General features: G+C 40.3%; 1 protein-coding gene across 1 annotated transcript in view; it reads left to right on the plus strand.

Annotated features, from left to right (window-relative positions):
• The window catches only part of Cdkal1 (CDKAL1 threonylcarbamoyladenosine tRNA methylthiotransferase), a 514,315-nt gene that overhangs the window by 152,505 nt on the left and 342,590 nt on the right, over nucleotides 1-19,220 (plus strand). Inside the window, 2 exon segments of the mRNA XM_075969982.1 lie at nucleotides 21-69; nucleotides 14,969-15,089. Of these exon segments, the coding sequence (XP_075826097.1) occupies nucleotides 21-69; nucleotides 14,969-15,089 (170 nt within the window).

Genomic DNA, 19,220 nt, shown 5'->3' on the forward strand with positions numbered 1-19,220 from the left:
GTGTCCATCTCCCTTTCCAGGTTCAGCAGATTGATCGTGTGGTAGAAGTTGTGGAGGAAACAATTAAAGGTAATGGCGGAGCATAAGATGAGCAGATGCATTTTCTGAACTAAAATTTTGTTATACCACTCAGTTAACACTTATTAATCATTTTTATAAAAGATATTGTTATAGGATAAAATCATACGTTTTGTCCTTGAACTCACACATAGACTAGGATATATATATATATATATATATATATATATATATATATATATATATATATATATATACACACATATACACATATATATGTATATATATATATAGTTCTTAAGTTTTTATTTAAAATTTTCTATAAGACACTGGAAAGAAATGAGCAGGGAAGTCATGTAAAGACACAGAGGGTTTGCAGAGTAAAATAATCTTTAAAAGCCATATACTGTGTGATGTCAACTATATGGCATTCTGGAAGAGGGCAGCTATAGAAGCAATCCAGGTAACCTAGAGGTATAGGGAACTGTTGAGGAAACAGAATCCAGAAGTGTTTTGGGACAGTGATACTCTTGATGATATTGTGACACTGAACACCTGTCAGGATGCACTTGCTCAAAACATTAAACTTCTGCTGTCAACTGTGAATGCTAGTGACCTGCCAACATCTGCTCCATCCTTAACAAACCTACCCCCGAGGTACTCTGGTGCAGATTGTTGGCAGTGGATTATAGAAACTCTTGCCCCTGCACAGCCTCTGTGAACCTGAAGCTTCTCGGAAAAATAAAATGAATTTTAAAAATGAGTGGCATTCAATAGTGAGCTTCCCTGGAGGTGTGTAGAGGTATGTCAGGAAACAAGGGCCTTTCTCTCCCAGGTAAGTTTGATGAGTTATGGCATCTCCTTGATGAGTTTGGCCCAGTGTAGGTTCACTGGAGAGGCTGTGTTGAGTTTAGTTATGATGAGATGAGGTTTGTGAGACTCTTCCCTGGCCGTTTGGAGGATGGACAGGGGTGACTTTAGTGCTTGGGAGCTAATGAGAGCTCTGGAGGCCGAGGCGTGGTCTGACAGGTTCATTTAGCAGGTGTTGGCACTGAACCCTGTGCAGCTTAAGTGGTTGGCTGAGTTTGCTTCGTAATATGTAAGAGATATTCGTCCTTTAGCTCCTGTTTCTACTGACCGCACTTCATTTAGAGAGCCCAGCCAAAGGAATAATGTGCTTCCCACCCTGTAGCATTGAGACATTTGTTGATTGCCTTTGAGCACATTATTTTTCTGATGTTTAATGTTCTCAGCGGCAGCTGGAGAGGATTTGAAGGTTTTTCTGTAGATTTTTCAGCTACTTTTCTTTTATCTTAATGTCCCAAACGGAACGATGTAGCCTCTGTTTGCCTCTCCAGAGCTCTTTTCCACATTTGTCTGTGTCCATTTAGGCTGGCATTTTTGTGCTATATTACTTGAGATCGTTGCTCATTGGTACCCAGAGGAGTTCTTGTTTTCTCATGCTCAGGAGGACCTTCACTCTGTTGTCCATTAGAACCTTTGATCTCTGGGTCCTAGTAGGATCTAATGATATTTAGCTAACTGGGGGAGGTGACTCTCCACCATCATACACCATCAGATACGCAGGCAGGTGCATTTACCCCACTGACTCATCTTCCTTAAGTTTTTTTTTTTGTGTGTGTATTTATATATATTTTGTTGTGGGAGAATATGAGTTATGAAACCAGAAATGGGACTGTGAGACCTGATCTTAAGGGAGGAAGGGAGGCAAGGAAGCGGGTGGGGGGACACATGTGTTATGAATGCATAAAGGGATTTTGGTCAAAAGGATACTAACTGGTTTTGTGGAGAATAAGGGGATTGGAGAGGAGAGCAAATAAGAACAAATATGTATGAAAATGCCATAATGAATGTGTTATTTTGTGTTCTAACTCAAATGAATTAACCCAGACAGTATAAAGAAATCCCACTCCCTGACCGTCACATAGCCCTACCTTTCTTACTTGTTTAAATATTGACTTAGCTACTGTCAGGCTGAGCTTACATGCTAACACTTGTAAAGCATAATGTCTGATTACATGGGAAGACGAGACTCTAAGTTTCATTACTAATCTTAGTGAAAGACTTCGTGAAATCTGCTACTGCAAGCCAGTTTCTGTTTGAATGCCATTGGTTAATGTCTCTGTGCTGATTGTTTATGCTATCTATGTAGTGTGCTCAGTTTTGTCACTTTCTAAGATCCATGTTCTGATTTCTACATCATACTGCTTTATATCATACGATGAGTACTGTAAAGTATCAGTCCCACAAAGAACTTTTATTGCATATAAACTTTATATTATTTTCTCTACTAGGACTCATTTTGTAAAATAAAGCGAGTTCTGACTCCATTACCGAAATATGTTCATTCAGCATGCACAGCATCAACACACTTTTTATATACACCGCCTTCCAAAGACCGCGGGACAAATCAGCCAGCAAAACGCTTGCTGTGTGAGCCTGGGGGCCACCGCTTATTCCCCAGAGCCCACAGGGAAAAGCTGGCATGGTAGCATGTTTTTAGTAAACTCAGCCCAGGGAAGGTGGGTGGATATGGGAGGATTTCTAGGGCTCCCTGGCCGGCCCAGCTCCCTGAATCTGCATTGTGTGTTTCAAGCCAGTGAAAGAGCCTGTCTCAAAACCAAGATGGGTGGTAGGTACCCGAGCAACACCAAACTGTGGCTGCCCTTTGGTCTGCACATCACACACCCCTTTTATGTGTACCCGTACTCTCGTGTACCTGCATACATGATCATGCAGCATGCACATATGCACACACAAAGCTTTCTTTACGATGTGATTTTAACAACAACAACAACAACTAGGCTGCCTGACCATAACCTGGTTAGCTTGATGTTGGAGACTGGCCTTGTCATTCCTCACCAGGTTCCTGGTGTTGAGAGCAACTGTTATGTTGGGTTGTGATTTAGGGTCCTAAGACAGAAAAGCAGCCGGGGTTCTCCTAGCTTTTTCACACATGCTTATGTTTCAGGATCCTGTGACAGCCTTGCCACCCATGCTCCTTTTTAATCCTTTAATTATTTAGATAACAAATCACTTACAAAATTGATTTTCATTGTCAGTTTTTTATAGAAATGGCAGCTTACGTTCGCTTGTCGAGTTTGAAACTTCCCCTGCTTCATGAGCAGGTCTTGGTAGGACTACACTTTGCATTAATTACTGTAGCAGCTGTAATCAGCACCTTGTCTAGTTCTTCGTAGCTTATCTTTTCCTCAGACATTAATTCGTTTGTACTCTACAGGAAGCCTGCTTGCACTGATTATGCACTGGCCAGCGACAAGTCTGAAACCTTCCTCTCTCGTTCCAAAGCTCATGTTATTTCTATTCTGTGGGGCTGCTTATAGTGAACAGAGGAGAGTGAGGAGGGGGACCTGTGGCTGTAATCACCACCTCCTGTTGTTATAGTGAACAGAAGAGAGTGAGGAGGGGGACCTGTGGTTGTAATCACCCTCCTGTTATAGTGGACAGAGGAGAGTGAGGAGGGGACCTGTGGCTGTAATCACCACCCCTTTCTCATTGTTTAACTTGCTGTTCACTTTTTCTGATTCTTGCCCAGTCTTAATATGAGGGGAGGGCCCTAGTCTTACTGCAATTTGCTATGCCATGATTGCCATATCCATGGGAGGCCTGCCCTTTCCCGAACAAAAATGGAGGAGGAATGGATGGGGGCTTGCTGAAGGGAGGTGAGGGAGAGGGAACTGTGATTGGGATGTGAAAAATTATTTTAAAAATACAAAATTTAATGTATATAAATTTGAATATTTTAATAATAAAATATATTCAAAAATTTACAAATATATTTGATTGACTTTGACTGGTTATAACTAGTGCCTGACAGCTTTCATTATTTGTGCTTTATAAATGTTTTTTAGGAGCATTTTCTTTTTGGAATGTCTTACTTTTCACCATCGGTCTCCTTTTTCCCCAGTGTTAGGGAGGGAATTTGGTTCCAGTCAGTGGGATTTGGTTGTGGTGGTAGACTTTTTCCTTGATTGGTTTTAAGGAAAATTAGCAAGAAGTTGAAGTTCTAGCAGAGTGTACTGTGACAGAAAATGTATCCTGCTTACCCAGCCCAGACGACTGGAATGACTCTAATGAGTGTCCCTCCTGAGACAAGGTCTGTCACTGAGTCTGCAGCTAGTTGTGTTTTGGCTGGGATGGTGAGCAGCAGGTGGCCGTCTCCTGGGGCTGGGAGTAGGACGCTAGGGATGCAGACTCAGGCTTCATACGTGTACAACACATCCTCTTATTCCCCGAGCTGTCTCCACACTCTGTCTTAAAAGGGAAGTTTGTCTCAAGGTTCCCAAAGTTGCGCAATTATTATACCCCTGTTGTTTTCTAGCAGCGAGCTCTGCTTCCATGGCTGGTTGTGGTAACTTTAGTATGGTAGCTGTCATCATGAGAAACAGTAATGTTTTATATTGTGACATGGATGCTTTCTACAGGGACAGAAACATCTATCCCTGTATTCTTTCAAATACCACAAGTTTGTAGCTCTCTAACCAATTTCTAAATCAAGAAGGTCTGCCCTAGCAAGGCAGGCAGTGGGCTGCAAGGCCTCTATTCAGGGTCAGGGCTAAGATCTGCCTGCTCTTTTTTCAGAACTGTTTTGGCTGTTGACAGTTTGGATGGGCACCTGAGTTAGACTGCAGAGAATTACTTAATCCCTCACATATCTCCTTCCCTTGTCATAAAAGGCATCTCTGCTCCCCGAAGAAGGCGTTTCCTGGAGAGTAAGAGGACATGCTGCCTTGGTGTGCCCTCTTTGTCGCAGCGGTCTGCCGATTAACCCAACCGCAGTCAGAATGAGCGCAGCCTACAGCTGTGAGATGGAGGCAGAGCGTCACTAAGGACCTCCTGTTCTAGCAATGTTTTCATTTTCCTTGTGAAGCTCTTTCTCGCCCACATACCAGTTTCTCACTTCAGTGCTGTAGGGCAGGCACGTTTTTCTGTGGAACATGAGTCTTGACATATAATAACCTTCAGGTTTGCAGAGACTTCACCTGCGTTTTCTAATCTTAGAGCGTCTTCCCAAGCTACCTGTCTATCAGGGAGGATCTCATTTTTTTTAATTATATAGGTTAATCCATATTAAGTAGTACGATTTTTATTTATTGAGAATATCATGCAAATGTGCAATGTGCTTTGGTCTTATTTGTCTACTCAACTTTAAATAATTTCCCCTTACAACACCTTCCCAGCTTCAAGTCCTTTTTTTCAAACCACCCACCTATTCTAATAATGCCATTTATATACTCACTAGCATGGGACTACCCACTGAAGCATGGCCAACCTACCCTGACCACATTCCTAAAGAACGCTGGCTTTCGGTCCCCTTGCAGCCATTCACTGTCAGTAGCTCCTCAGCTAGGGGTAGAGGCTCATGTGCCCTCTTCCATCCAAGCTGGAATGGTGATTGGATTGTTCCTACATAGGTCTTGTGTAGGCAGCCACGGCTCCTGGAAGTCCACCCTGCTGTGTCCAGAAGAGACTGTTTGCATTACTCCTTCTTGACCACTGCTCTTACAGTCGTTTGACCTTGTCTTGATGATTTCTGTGCTTTGGGAGGACAAGCTGTAATACAGATGTCTCATTTATGACTACACACTCCACTGACACTTGTTCTTTGCACTTAGGTCAGTTGTGAGTCTCTGTTTCTTCCATCCCATTAAGATGTTTCTCTGATTGGCCTTGAAAGCTGCAATAATCTCTGGATATAGAAATATCTAACCAAAGTTCAGCTTGAAATTATGTCTAGTGGAAAAATAATAGGGATAGTTTCATCCTCAATGCCTATGAACTTCCCACCCATAGTCCTTGGCCAGATATGCCAGGCATGAACTTTCTCTTCTGGAGGCATTAAATCCAATCAGAAAGTGGTTGGTTAGCCCCATGACATTTGTGCAACTTTTATACCAGTGGGCGTATCTTGCTAGGCCATCATTATTGTAAGCTGCAGTTTCACTGCTGGATAAGACTGTTGCTCTGTGAGAACACTGATTGTCCTTCCAGAGGACCTCGGTTCAATTCCTAGCACCCACATGGCAGCTCACAACCATCGCTAACTCTAGTTCTAGAAGATTCAACGCCCTCACACAGACATAGATGAAAAAAAAATATAAAAAAATAAAATTAATTCATAAAACAGACAAATAAAACCAAAAACTTTTGCTGCCATTTATTCCCCTGCCTAGCACCTTCTGGTACCAGGAGAGCTAGTTATCGGGGTGAAAACCTCCATGTCAGTAGCAGCTTCATTTCTCCAAATCCTACAACCAGAGTTTGTGGAGTCGTCAGCAGTCAGGTCTTACCACCACGTTCTGGTGGGTATCTAAGAGTTTTACAGTCCTCATGTTTTGTTAAAGTCTAGAAACTAGTGTGCTGAGAGACTCCAGTGCTTCTGGGGCTCTCTTCCCCAGCGTTGGCTTATGAGACTCCAGTGCTTCTGTGGGCTCTCTTCCCCAGCGTTGGCTTATGAGACTCCAGTGCTTCTGGGGCTCTCTTCCCCAGCGTTGGCTTATGCTTTCAGTTCCTTCATTCAGCTCATAAAGGAAAGGGTATTTCTAACAAATGTATGTGTTTGTCTGTGTTTGGGTATGTGCGTCGTTCCCAGGAGTCAGAGGCTATGGATCCACTTGGAGCTGGAATTGTAAGCAGCTGTGGCCCGCCTGATGTAGGTTCTGGGAACTGGATTCAGATTCTCTTCCAGGATTGTATGCACCCTTAACTGCTGAGCCATCTGCAGCCCCATCTTACTATTTCGAGTGCTGTTACTCCAGTTACCATTAAGTTCTTTCTACTTGAAGAACACACTGTTTTGTCCTAGTGACTGAAGGGAGCTTGAGTTGTCAAGGCAGTTTTAATGTTAAATATTCTTTCCCAGCCTCTTTGTGAAAAGACTTCTCCTTCTGTTGAAATCATTTTACTTTTCATCACTCACGGTGAAAATATTTCAAGGGTAGGTCATTGTTGTGGATATCTGAGAGTGCCCTTCCTCTCAGAAGTGTTGCTTATGGGGAATTATATTGAATTGTGTAGAGAAAAGCTTTGACTATTCTCTGCCCTCTGCCCCCATGTCATTTTGGGTTGCTTTCCTAGGAACTGTTCCAGGATGTTGACCTGAGCCTTAGGGTTCAGACCTGACTTCTCAGTGTGTGTCTAGTAGCTCTACATTTGGGCTAAGTCAGGAGTCAGCAAAAACCAAGAAATTGTGGCAGGGGTCCTTATTGTTGGTAGTAGGCTGTTGGTCACATAGCAAGGAAGCAATGGCCTGGCCTCTAAAATTAGGTGGATTGAATGGAGTTTTGAAGGAAAGTCTTAGCTGTTGGCTCTTTTACAGAGCCTTTAGAAACAAAGAAGTCAAAGACCAAAATATACAAAAGGGGTCTCAGTTGCCAGACTGTTGATGTTTTTCTAGTATGTAATGACTCTTCAATCTCATGTGAGAGACTGAGGAGGGAAGAGGTCGCTGTATAGTGTCACAACTTAGTAACTGATAGATACACGTTTTGAGAGTCCTCATGTTTATAACATTCTTTTACCTTGTGTATGGGCTTGTGAATGACCTTGCTGACTGGCTCCCTAATCAGAGACCTGGGTGACTTTCCTCCTCCTATAAAGGCCTTGAGACCTGTGGGGTTTAGTCAGATTTTGCTCTTGATCCACAGACAACACTGCATATTGATGCAGCTTGTATAGCGACTAACACACAAATCGTGTAGGATGGCTTGGTTCTTCTTGACCCAAGTGTAGTGTTATCAATTTGAAATTATTGTGTAGCAGTGAATCATAAGCAGCTACCTTTTGGTTTCAAAATTTACTACTGTGTAATAATAAAATTGTTTAGTGAAAAATTTCAATGAACTAGCTCCAGTGTAATCAGCGTGGAATCAGGGCTTTGAAGTTGGTTTATAAATAGCTGTTGGAAGCTTTGGGGATTATGATTAAATTTAGATTTTAGTGTGAGTTTTAAGTAATATTTAAAAATATTAGCATAGAGAAGTATTTTTTAAAGATGGCTAATAATCTATTGAGCTATATGTGATGGTTATATAGTGAGATGAAGTGGGATTGTATTTAAAGTGGAAAGGAGAGGACCCGGAAGCTCACTGCTCTTGTGAGTTCTTTTCTTTTCTTTCGCCCTTGTTTTGCAGTTGCATGTCCTTGTTTTCATCTTGTTCCATCTTTATCAGTTTCTCTGCAGTCAGATGTTAGGAATCATCCTTGTTACCCCTATCATCGCTCTTTCCATCTTTCTCTGTTTCTTTAGCATGGGCTTGGTATAAAACTGTATATTTTGAGATGTCATTACTTTTTCTGCTGTGTAGTACTCCATTGTGTAAATGTACCACATTTTCCTTACCCATTCTTCAGTCGAGGGGCATTGACATCTTGAAATTTGCAGGCAAATGGATGGAGCTAGAATACATCATACTGAGTAAGGTAACCCAGTCCCAAAAAGACAAATATCGTATGCACTTACTTATACGTGGCTTTTAGAGATAAAGCAAAGAAAACCAGCCTACAATTCATAATCCCAGAGAACCTATACAACAAAGAGGACCCTAAGAGAGATATACATAGATCTAATCTACATGGGAAGTAGAAAAAGACAAGATCTCCTGAGTTAATTAGGAGCATGGGGACCATGGGAGAGGGTAGAATGGGAGGGAAGAGTAAGAGAGGGGAGCAGAAAAAGTGTATAGCTCAATAAAATCAATAAAAATTAAAAACTTTATATTTGGTCTTCATTTCTGTTAGCCTCTATTGTCTTGATTTTATTTTCTCCTCTCTTCATTCTAGTCTGAAATGTGATAAAATCCAAGTCAACCGGTCCCCACTTTTTAAAAAAAAATTAATTTCTTTTCCCTGTAGTATGAATGGATTCTATTTTTTGAGACAGAGTTTTATAAAATTGCCCAGGCAGGCCTTGGACCGGTAATCCTTCTTCCTCCCATGGTATCTGGGATTACAGGCCCATAGCATCAGACCATGCTAGCAATCATACACTTTCTGTCTCTGTGCTAGGCATTAGAAGCTAACAAGAAGGGGTCAAGCCAAGGTGCAGTGTGTGAGTGTTGAATTGGAGTCTACACGTCCTTGTCCTTTTTTCAATATTACACATCCACTTTTATGATTAGTTTGTTCCAAGAATCTGCCCTCCCCCCAACACGTTTCTCTGGTCCCCCTTGTTTCCTCTCAAAGTCATACCTTGTTTATGGCATCTTCTTCATGTTATTATTTTTTCAAATTTTGGGTTGCTTCAGAAGGCAACAATATTGATAGCTACACATGAAACCAGAAATAATTTGTAATGCATGTATTCCGACTATGGCCTGTGGATTTGATGAATACGTTGAAATAATTTCCTTTGAAACAGGATGTTAAAGAGAATTAATATATCACAAATAAGGGTTTTATTTTGCTAGTCCATTTTTAAGGAAATTATGTCATTTCCTTCCTTTAGTCTTTGTCTATATATAACAAGCAACTTTTATGTTTTCTGTTTTGTTGTTGGTGCACTAAATACCAACTAGCCTATTGTTATATGTGACACATTTTAACGAGTCATTGGATTAGAAAATAACTCTTTATGTCATTGCATGTAGATATGCTTCTCTATTTACATGCAGATAGTGAAGATGAATAATTTATTGAATGTTATTAGAGCAGGCTGCATATTGCAGAGTCCCAGAAAGGACATGAGGAAGTTTGCCTGGAGCTCATATGAAAATGGCTCCTTTCCTGCCCAGTCATTCTTGACCTTTCAGCCTCTCTGAGAATTGTCATGTTAGCCCATCGGTCTCGCTTACCTCTTCATTAGCTGGGCCTTGATTGAGGAGTTCATCTTGCTTAAGCATCTGTAGGATTTGTTAGCCAATCCTCATTAGACTTTGGCTATACTTATCTGTTAGAATGGGCATTGTCAGAAGGAATGGGTAGTTCCTGTTTTAGTGGTTAGAGCAGCAAGGGCTCTGACCGATAGCTTCCTTGTTTCCCATCTTGGAAAGCTCTTTTCTCAGATGTTAAAACAGTATATCTGTCTGAAATGAAGCCTGAGGAAAGATATATAACATTGCTTATGCAATTGTATTTAAGTGAAGCTCCTGGACAGTGTGATGCAAGCAAGATCCATCATCAGGTGTAGTAGCCCTAGAATTTACAGAGGACTCCAGTCTCTGAGATAGCGATGGAAATATAGAGAAACTCCCAAAATGCTTTGTGTTGACTAGAGGCTGTGCATACACACTGAAGAGATGGAGTGGGCCTAACCTAACCATTTTTATCTTCCTGTATGCACATTAAGAAAAGGCCAGAGAGGATCTGTGGGAGCCCAGGTTAAAGTAAATATAAGGCTCACTTGAAAATGGCTCAAACTCTTCTCTCATTGATCCATACGTTGACCTACAGTAGATAGTACGACTCTTATTTGCTTATGATGTTTGAGCAAATGTGTAATAAGTATTTTTTTATTAATTTATTTATTTATTAAGGATTTCTGCCTCCTCCCCGCCACCGCCTCCCATTTCCCTCCCCCTCCCCCGATCAAGTCACCCTCCCTCATCTGCTCAAGGAGCAATCAGGGTTCCCTGACCTGTGGGAAGCCCAAGGACCGCCCACCTCTATCCAGGTCTCATAAGGTGAGCATCCAAACTGCCTAGGCTCCCCAAAGCCAGTACGTGCAGTAGGATCAAAAACCCACTGCATTGTTCTTGAGTTCCCATTCTTCCTCATTGTCCGCTATGTTCAGCTGGTCCAAATTTATTCCATGCTTTTTCAGATCCAGGCCAGCTGACCTTGGTGAGTTCCCGTGTAATAAGTATTTGACTACCAGGAAATTGTACCTCTTCCAAGTTGATCCATAGAATGCTGTGATTGGAAGAAAAAGAAAACAGGTATCCCCCAAAAAAAGAGCAGGAAAAGAAGCAGAAGCAGATGAAGCAGCTGCAGTCGGGATATTAAGAGCTATTAATTGTAGAGAGGGTTAGTTTGAAAAGTCAGTATATGAAAGTAGTGTTTTGTGGAATGCAAATTCAGATCTGATACAGTAAATTGTCCAAAATGGCCAGAATTTCACATTATATTATAGGTTCCAAGAGACCAGGCATAACCCAACTTACCCCAAAAGTTGTTAGTACTAATCGTCCTTAATTTTGATGAAAAAAGGTAGGATTTAGAAGACAAGGACTTCATAGAACCAAGTGAAGCCATGTTAAGAAAAATAAAAAAAAAAACCAATGACGTGAACACATTTTAGAGAGTAAAATATTTAAAACAAAGAAAGGTATTGTCTGCAAATGCAATGAGCGTTGTCTGAGTGATGTGTTCATCAGAATAGCCCAATTCCAGATTTCCCACGGCAGGAGGGAGAGTATCAGTGCATGTGAAGATGGGTTTAGAGGAGGGAGCCCTTCTGAAGAACAGGGTGAAGTGGACACCACTCTGAATGTAGATCCAGGGCTGTTGACAGAGCAAAGAGCACTCGGTTGGTAAAGCACTGTCCATTCTCTGTGTTGGGGGCCTCGAGCCCATCCCTCTTCTGCTGGAAGGGAAGCCTATGCGATTTTGCTTTTGATTGAAATGGTTAGAATGGTCATGTTATTTGTGAGGATGCTTTCAGAAGGGACTGCCTCATGACTTGAGGTCTGAGTGGTATCGTTTACTTCAAATGGGTGGCCCCTCTTTTTAATTCAGGCCCTCCTTCATCTGGGGACCCAGATTAAACAAGGAAGTTAGAGGAATGCCACTGTCTCACTGTCTCTTTCTAAGATCTGAGACTTCTTTATTTTCAGTTCTTGGACATTGCAAGTCCAAGTTTGTTGGCCTTTGAGCTCTGGCACTCCTATCATCTGCCTACTGGGCTCTTGACATTTGACTTTAGCCTGATAATTACACCGTCAATTTTCTTGGTCAAAACGCCTTTTGATGTGGACTGAGCTATGCTATTAGCTGATGCATTCATCTAAATTATTCTATTATTAATAAAAAGTTGGGAGTCAGAAATTGGGATAAAACCTTATGAATCCAAAGAGTGACAGAGGAATGACCGGCTGACCCTACTCTCCACATTTCCCAGATTGAAAAGCCTGCAAATCTCAATCCTTCCCTGCTACTTCCTGTGCATTTCTCTATCCTGCACCCTGGATTCTTCAACATCTCTGTGGCTAATTCTGATCAGCTAAATGCTGATTCTGTTCTCTGACTCAAGGTTTAACTTTATTGCCAGTCACAAATTGTCAATGTGAAGAAATCTCTTGCAATAATTGGATGCCCATGGGATTGTTCAGTCTCTGTAATAAGATAATAATGTTTCCTTAATAAATCATATTTTGCTCCTGTGTGTGCATGAGTTCTGTGTCTTGGTAGAACCCTGCCTAAAATAGCCTTAAGGACCTGTTGAATATGTCAGTCATACATTAACAAATGTGTTGTGGGAACTGCAAAAGAATAGATAGAAAAAAATTACACGGAAAATGTTTGAAAAAGAAAAAATAAAATCATCCTAGATGAGCATTACTTTATGAGTTCAAAGAACGTAGCCAATCTTATGTAAGCTATTATATAAATCTACACCTGGACACCAATAAAGTGAGATCTGGGCAGTATAAGAGAAGAAGTGACTTACTATGATCTTAGGAGTAGTAAATTTAATAGTTGGCATCTAATCATAAACAGTAAACACCACTGACAACGGATATCCAGCATGCAGAGACAGCAGCAGTTTTATATCCAACACAACTATTCTCTACAAATGAAGTAAAAAATAAAAATGTTTTCAGATAAGCAAGGAAAGTTGCTTTATTGCTAAATGAGTTACTGTATAAAAACACTAAAAAGGACTGGTCAAGAAGAATTAGAATCACATGATAAGTTGAATTCCTAGTAGAAAGTATTAGAAATAATGTTTTGGTAAGTAAATATAAACTATGTTATAAATATGTATGTTTATTTAAAATAATATTTTTAGCACTGCCCTTTTGAGTTTTCATAACTGTTTATGTTAACATTGTGACAACAATGGCATGTGGATGAATATGGCAAGGTAATGGCGCTGAGAGCACTTGTATTGATGTGGAAAGGTGAGTATGTCCACCTCACTATAGAAAAAGTAGCAGAGTACATACACCACACCCTTGATCGAATTTTAAGAGTTCACAACAACACAATAGAAACTAAAGGCAGTGAGATTTTAGGAATAACACCAAAAACATGAGCCATGAAGGCAATAGTTAATAATTTTAAGTTTATTAAACTAACAATTTTTTTAATAAAAGACAACATATGAAAGTTAAATATAATGTACAGAATCAGGGAAAATATTTAGTAATCTTGTGTCTGATGAAATTAGGAATATAAAATGGTCATCTCTTAGGAAAGCAGTTATTTCTAAAATAGTAAAATATAAATTCACCAAATGATTCAGCAATTTTTATATTAGGACTCTTGGAGAAGTGAAAACATTGGTGTTCAATGGTTTATGTGTAGATGTTCTTGGAAGTGTTATTACAATATGTGTTTGAATGAGGTTTATGTCCATCTTCTGGCAGATGGACTAATGACACATGCTGCTGTGGTGTGGGAGCAGAGACAGGCGAATCTAAACTAAAGGATTTTCCATTGTTGATAGAGATGTTTCCAAACTGACCTACTGTCATGGTTACATAATTCTAGATATTCATTTAAAATCATTCAGTTTTGTTTTCACCTTGGATAAGTTTTGTAAGCTGTAGTATAGTCACTGATAAAATTATAAAAACAGTACATCACAGCAGAAATGTATTTGAAATTATTGCTGTGCTCAGCCACGATGGATGATTTTATAGGCTAAATCATATGGTGTAGTCATAAACACAGCATGTCCGAGTACAGAGAGAAAATACTATGTGGTAAAACTGACTATAATCTGAGTGGAGATGCATGTTTGTTGTTCGTGTTTTCTACATGTCTGAAATTATTTCAAACTTTTCAGTGCTCCAATTTTTTAGTGGATATTATAATCTGATTGCATTTTGTATAAGTAACCTTCAAAAATTTTGTTTAAAGTATCTACTCCTATGTTTTATGATTATGCTACATATATATGAATATGTAAATATGAATATATATACACAAATGCGTATATTTATCATGAAAGTGAGAGTGAGGCTGGGAAATAAAGAGGAAGCTAGGAGCAGATGGCTAGAAAACACTAGTATGGGTGAATGTTGAGTGCTGTTTCATCAAACATTAGTTACCTTCTATATGTGTTAGTATTGTCATTAAAGAGCAGACAGGCCTTTCTGTTGTATTACAGTGTGATTCAGTGTAGGGAGTGTTCAACCTTATGAGATTGTTTTAAGGACACTGGACCTTTCTTAAATGTGATGTGTAATTGTGCACATACTGTGAGCAATGCGTTGGCAAATTTAGTCAGTCCTTGAACCCAGGGGTTTCCCCCCTGCCCTCTCTCTGTGTGGTTGGAGGCTGCTTGTTCTTCCCCTGCTGCCCAGACCATGAAATATCACTCTGAAATCCATCTCCATTAATTTTGTGTATTGCCATGTGGGTGTGGCTGCGGCTTACAGGCAAGGTCTGTCTCCTGCAGGGCTAAATGGCTTCTCCTGACTCCGCCTTCTTTCTTTGACCATTCAGTTTTGTTCCCCCCCTTCTATGTTTATTCTGCCCTGTCACAGGCCAAAACAACGTCTTTATTCATTGACCAATAAAAGCAACACATAGACAGAAAGAACTTCCCCCACCATTTTCTTTCTCTCCCTTTCTTACTGTATTTCTTATGTTCAAAAGATCACATCTTCTTTAGGATGCATTTTCTCCCTGATCTCTCATAAGAAAAAAAAATCAAATACAATCCTGAACATATTTATCGAAAACGGTAAATGCTGGTGGATTTGTGTGGCGTGCTGATGTGTGTCTTCTGCTTGACTTGAAGGTCACTCAGTGAGGCTCCTGGGCCAGAAGAAAGACAATGGGAAGCGGTTGGGGGGAGCGAGACTGGATTTGCCAAAAATCAGGAAGAATCCACTGATAGAAATCATTTCAATCAACACGGGGTGAGTATCTCTGAGTTGTTCTTGACATGATGAACTCGATGACCATGGACATGTGACACCAAGAGGCAGTTGAATGTTTTCTTGGGGGAGGAAAATCATAGAAAGTGGTAAAACTGTTGAACATGATCACTTCTAACATGTGTCTTGGCTTCAATTACATGTGTGTTTGAGGCTGGATTTTTATATCTTTGCTATTATTTTTCCCATTTGGGGCTATGGGATGGGCAATAAACATGGATTTTATTTCCCGTGTTAAAAATCTTTTAGAAATCTTGAATAAAATAAAACAATCTCATGGCTCATGCCAGCAATCTGAGGCTGCCTGCCCCATGCAGTGAGCTCTAGGGCAGGCAGTATGAGTGAGAGCCAGCCTCAACCCCTTACCATTCTTCCTCAAACTAAAGCAGAGTAAAAGAGATGAAATAGTCTCTGGAATGGCTGGGTACTTGGTATTTGTGATTGCTTGTATGTGATCTGGTAGAGGTTGCTCCAAATACTAACCACGTTTGACCATTAGCTATCTGAACTATGTATTTTAAAATGTGATTCTTTACTTATGTATTTTATGTATGTGGTATTTTGTCTGCATATACATCTGCACACCAGAAGATGGCAGCAGGCAGTTGTGAGCTGCCTTGTGGGTGCTGGGAATTGAACTCCAGACCTTCTGAATTACCCACTGAGCCATCTCTCCAGTCCCTGGATGTTTTATTTTAAAGTCATTGCAATTTTGCCTTATATTAATCATTGTAAAATTGTTAAATAACTTGTATTGCAATTTTATTTTGCTTATAAAAATAGCATTATGTTAAATTTTCTCTCATATATGATCATGGACTTAGTTCTTCTGCAGTGAGACTGTAATGAATCCCAAAGTTCAGTGAATACTTGCTGTAACTGTCATGGTCTTATCCCTTACATCAGAGAATACAGAAATGACCCTAGGAAGTCAGTAAGCAAGTACTTAGTCAGTAAGCTAAGTCAGTTGACATTATCTCAAATCTCAATGGGACTTTGGGAGCTGTGACTAGTCATCACTTTGCCGAGTTGCTGGCCATCTTATCGTTTCTCTCACATAAAATCGGTCCCATGAGTGTCATTCCATAGTATCAAATTGTAAGATCGTTGCTTAGATTTTATTTTTTTAATCCTTATTGCTGGTGGAGCAAATTGCTTTTTTTTTTAAACAAAAAACTTGCTTAAAATATGCTTAAATGGTTATGCCTATAATCGTTCTCTTTATCAAAGTTTACGAAGATTTCAGTGTGTTTTTGCAAATTAAGAACTGTGATTTAATGTAGGAGGGGGCCCTCTTTGGAGCATGCTTCATGATATGGTTTCCTAGGTCACCATTTGAATATATACAGTTGTTTTTATGTTAATGTTAATTTAAAACTCTCAAAGCAGGGCTTTCACATGGCCCGGCAGTTAATAGTACAGACTGCTTCTGTAGAGGTCTCAATTTTTCTTCATGAACCCATGGGGAGTGGTTCACAAAGTTCTATGGTTCCAGCTCCAGGGTATCTGAACCTTCATTCCCTGAGGGCACCCTCACTCATGTATACATAGATAATCATATGATAGGTATACATAATTAAAAATAAATATCAGACAGATGTTTAGTCGCCTTTAAAAAAAGAAATAAGTTGACAATTTCAGATAATGTTTTTGTTAGACTTCAGGAATTATTAATTTTTTAACAGTACATGTACAAAGGCTTTGCTAAAGGTATTTTAAATTTTTGTTTATGAAGATATAGAAAGAATCTTTTATCTCTAATATTTTGTATTTTTCTCTGGTAAGTTTATCTTTAGTGCCTTGGTTCTGTTTGCTATATTAAATATGTGTATTTTAGTTCAAGAGATTCTTTACTCCAGTTCTTTCTGGTATTAATTTTCCTTAGTCAGGACACCTGAAGCTGGGGTGTGGTAGGGGATGATCTCCACGAAAAATACAGAGATCCTGCTCCTCTCCTGGAGAGCAGCTACAGCTGAGTTCTGCTCTGTTCCCTTACTGGAGCGTCCTAGCAGAGCTATCTGCTTCTTTTCCGGTCCAAGATGTTTCTTCTGCTAACACTCTGCTAAGGGAAGCTCTCTCCCCCCTTCAGAAATGTGGCAATCTCCTTGGGCTCCAGCTAAAGGTTTTACTTTTCCTCCTCTAGCCTTGCTCAGCCCCTTAAGGAGCATCCTAGCAAGGTTCTTCTGTTCTGCTCTGCCTTGCTGAGGTCTCCTAGGGAGCTTCTCCGCCAGGTTTTTCAGCTCAGTCCCCTAAGGGATGTTCCAGCCAGGTTCTTCTGCTGGTGAATGAAGGTTGTCACCCAAGACTCTTTTGAGAAAGAGATTTATTTGGGAAGGAGGAGTCCAGGAGAGTGGCTGCCTCAGCCACTTAAGGCCACTCTTAACTGAAGGGGTGGAGAGGTTTATATAGGGCTTCTTAGGGGCAGAGTTTTCCTAAGGACAGTGGGTAGGGATGGCGGGGTGGGGGGAGTGGTGGTAGTGGTGGGGTAGGCGAGTGGGAGATTGGGTAGTGTTTCCCTGCTCAGGGATTGGTCAGTTTAGCTGGTGGGGGTAGAAATGCTCTGACTTCATGGCCAAACTGCATTACTTTCATTGGTCCTTTTTAGCTTTTTGACTCTAATCTTAGGACCAAGGCGTATTTCTTTCACTGACTCTAATTCTAGGGACAAAGTGTGTTTCTTTGACACTAGTTTCAGAGCCAGGGCACATGTCTTTAGTTCTGAGTTCAGGGATAAAGATGTTTCTTTCCCTGGCCCATGTCTCAAATACAGTTATGCTTCTTTCTCTGACTCTGGGTTCATAGTCAGGGTGGTCAGGGGCTGGTTGGTTTCCTGCCGTTGCTTTTCCTAGCAGTGGGAGTGGAGGATAGAGGAAAGGACAGTAGGGGGTGGTGCAAGGGACATAAAGTAAGAAGTTGGACATTGGGAAATGAAGGCAGTTTGTGATCTACTTGCTGATTTCTTTGGTGTTAAAGCCATCACTTGGCAGTCTTCATCTTCCAAAGCTGAGAGTTGACTCTGCTTTACCGCCCGCTGTGTTCGTGTGGTCTCAGCGCCTTCGGGTTATCCTAGGGTGAAGGCTCCAATCTGTCCCTCATTTAAGCACATCTCAGAAACAGCTCCTGACCCTGACTGGGACCTGATACTTTTTCCTTTATTGCTTATCTTGTCTCTTGTTATTTTCTGTCAGTCAGGGACAAGAAAGATGGCAGTTGGCTTTGAGGAGAATTTAATTTTCTTTAAATTACATAATTGGATTTATTATCATTTTTTTAAAGTATCTGTTACTCCCCATTTCTCCCTCTATATGCAGCTAAGCTTCAGGAACACATTCCGACCCAGATGGTTTAACTTTCTGAGATGTCTGCCCACATCAGGCTCCTTTATAGTCCTTGATATATAGCCTCTCTATAAACACACGAATGAAAGACATCGGCTGTGAACTTGTCCTATAGAACTGAAACAAGTTTTAGAGACATGGTTATTATTAGTGCTCTTTTGTTACTTTTGAGTCTGTTTAAATGATGGGTATTATTAGATGGATATGGTCACAGAGCATTTGAAAATATAATTTGGGCTTATTACATTATCAAATTGTAGAATATAGAGATAAACAAACTTCTCCAAAGTCACCTATAAAACTGAAATGTTGATATATACATATATATGTATGTATGTGTGTGTGTGTATATATATATATATATATATATATATCTTTAAGCAGAGGTATCAAAGACTCTGTATTTGGAAAAACTACTTCAGCTGACTCTTTGTGGTTATGGCACCCACAATACCTCCTTAGGTCTCTGACTTTGAGGGCCTTTAGACTCTCATATGTCCTCTTACTGTCCCTCTCTGCCACAGACAGAAGCAGCAAGGAGTAGTAGAATGGCTGCATCTCCTTGGCCTCTGTCCTTAAGTACGTACCTGTCATAAGCACTGTAAAATACAAAGATCCTGTGCTGTGTCTTTATGTTAGTGTTAATTGTGACTTTCGGAAAATTATATTTTATAAAAAGAGCATTTTTTTAGTTTAATTAGAAATATTGTAGCCAAATATGAGAGCAGCTAATTCTAATTTGATCAATAGGCAGGAGAATCATTGTGAGATTAAG

The sequence above is a fragment of the Microtus pennsylvanicus genome, chromosome 4 (genome assembly GCF_037038515.1).
Source record: "Microtus pennsylvanicus isolate mMicPen1 chromosome 4, mMicPen1.hap1, whole genome shotgun sequence".
Taxonomy (NCBI): Eukaryota; Metazoa; Chordata; class Mammalia; order Rodentia; family Cricetidae; genus Microtus; species Microtus pennsylvanicus.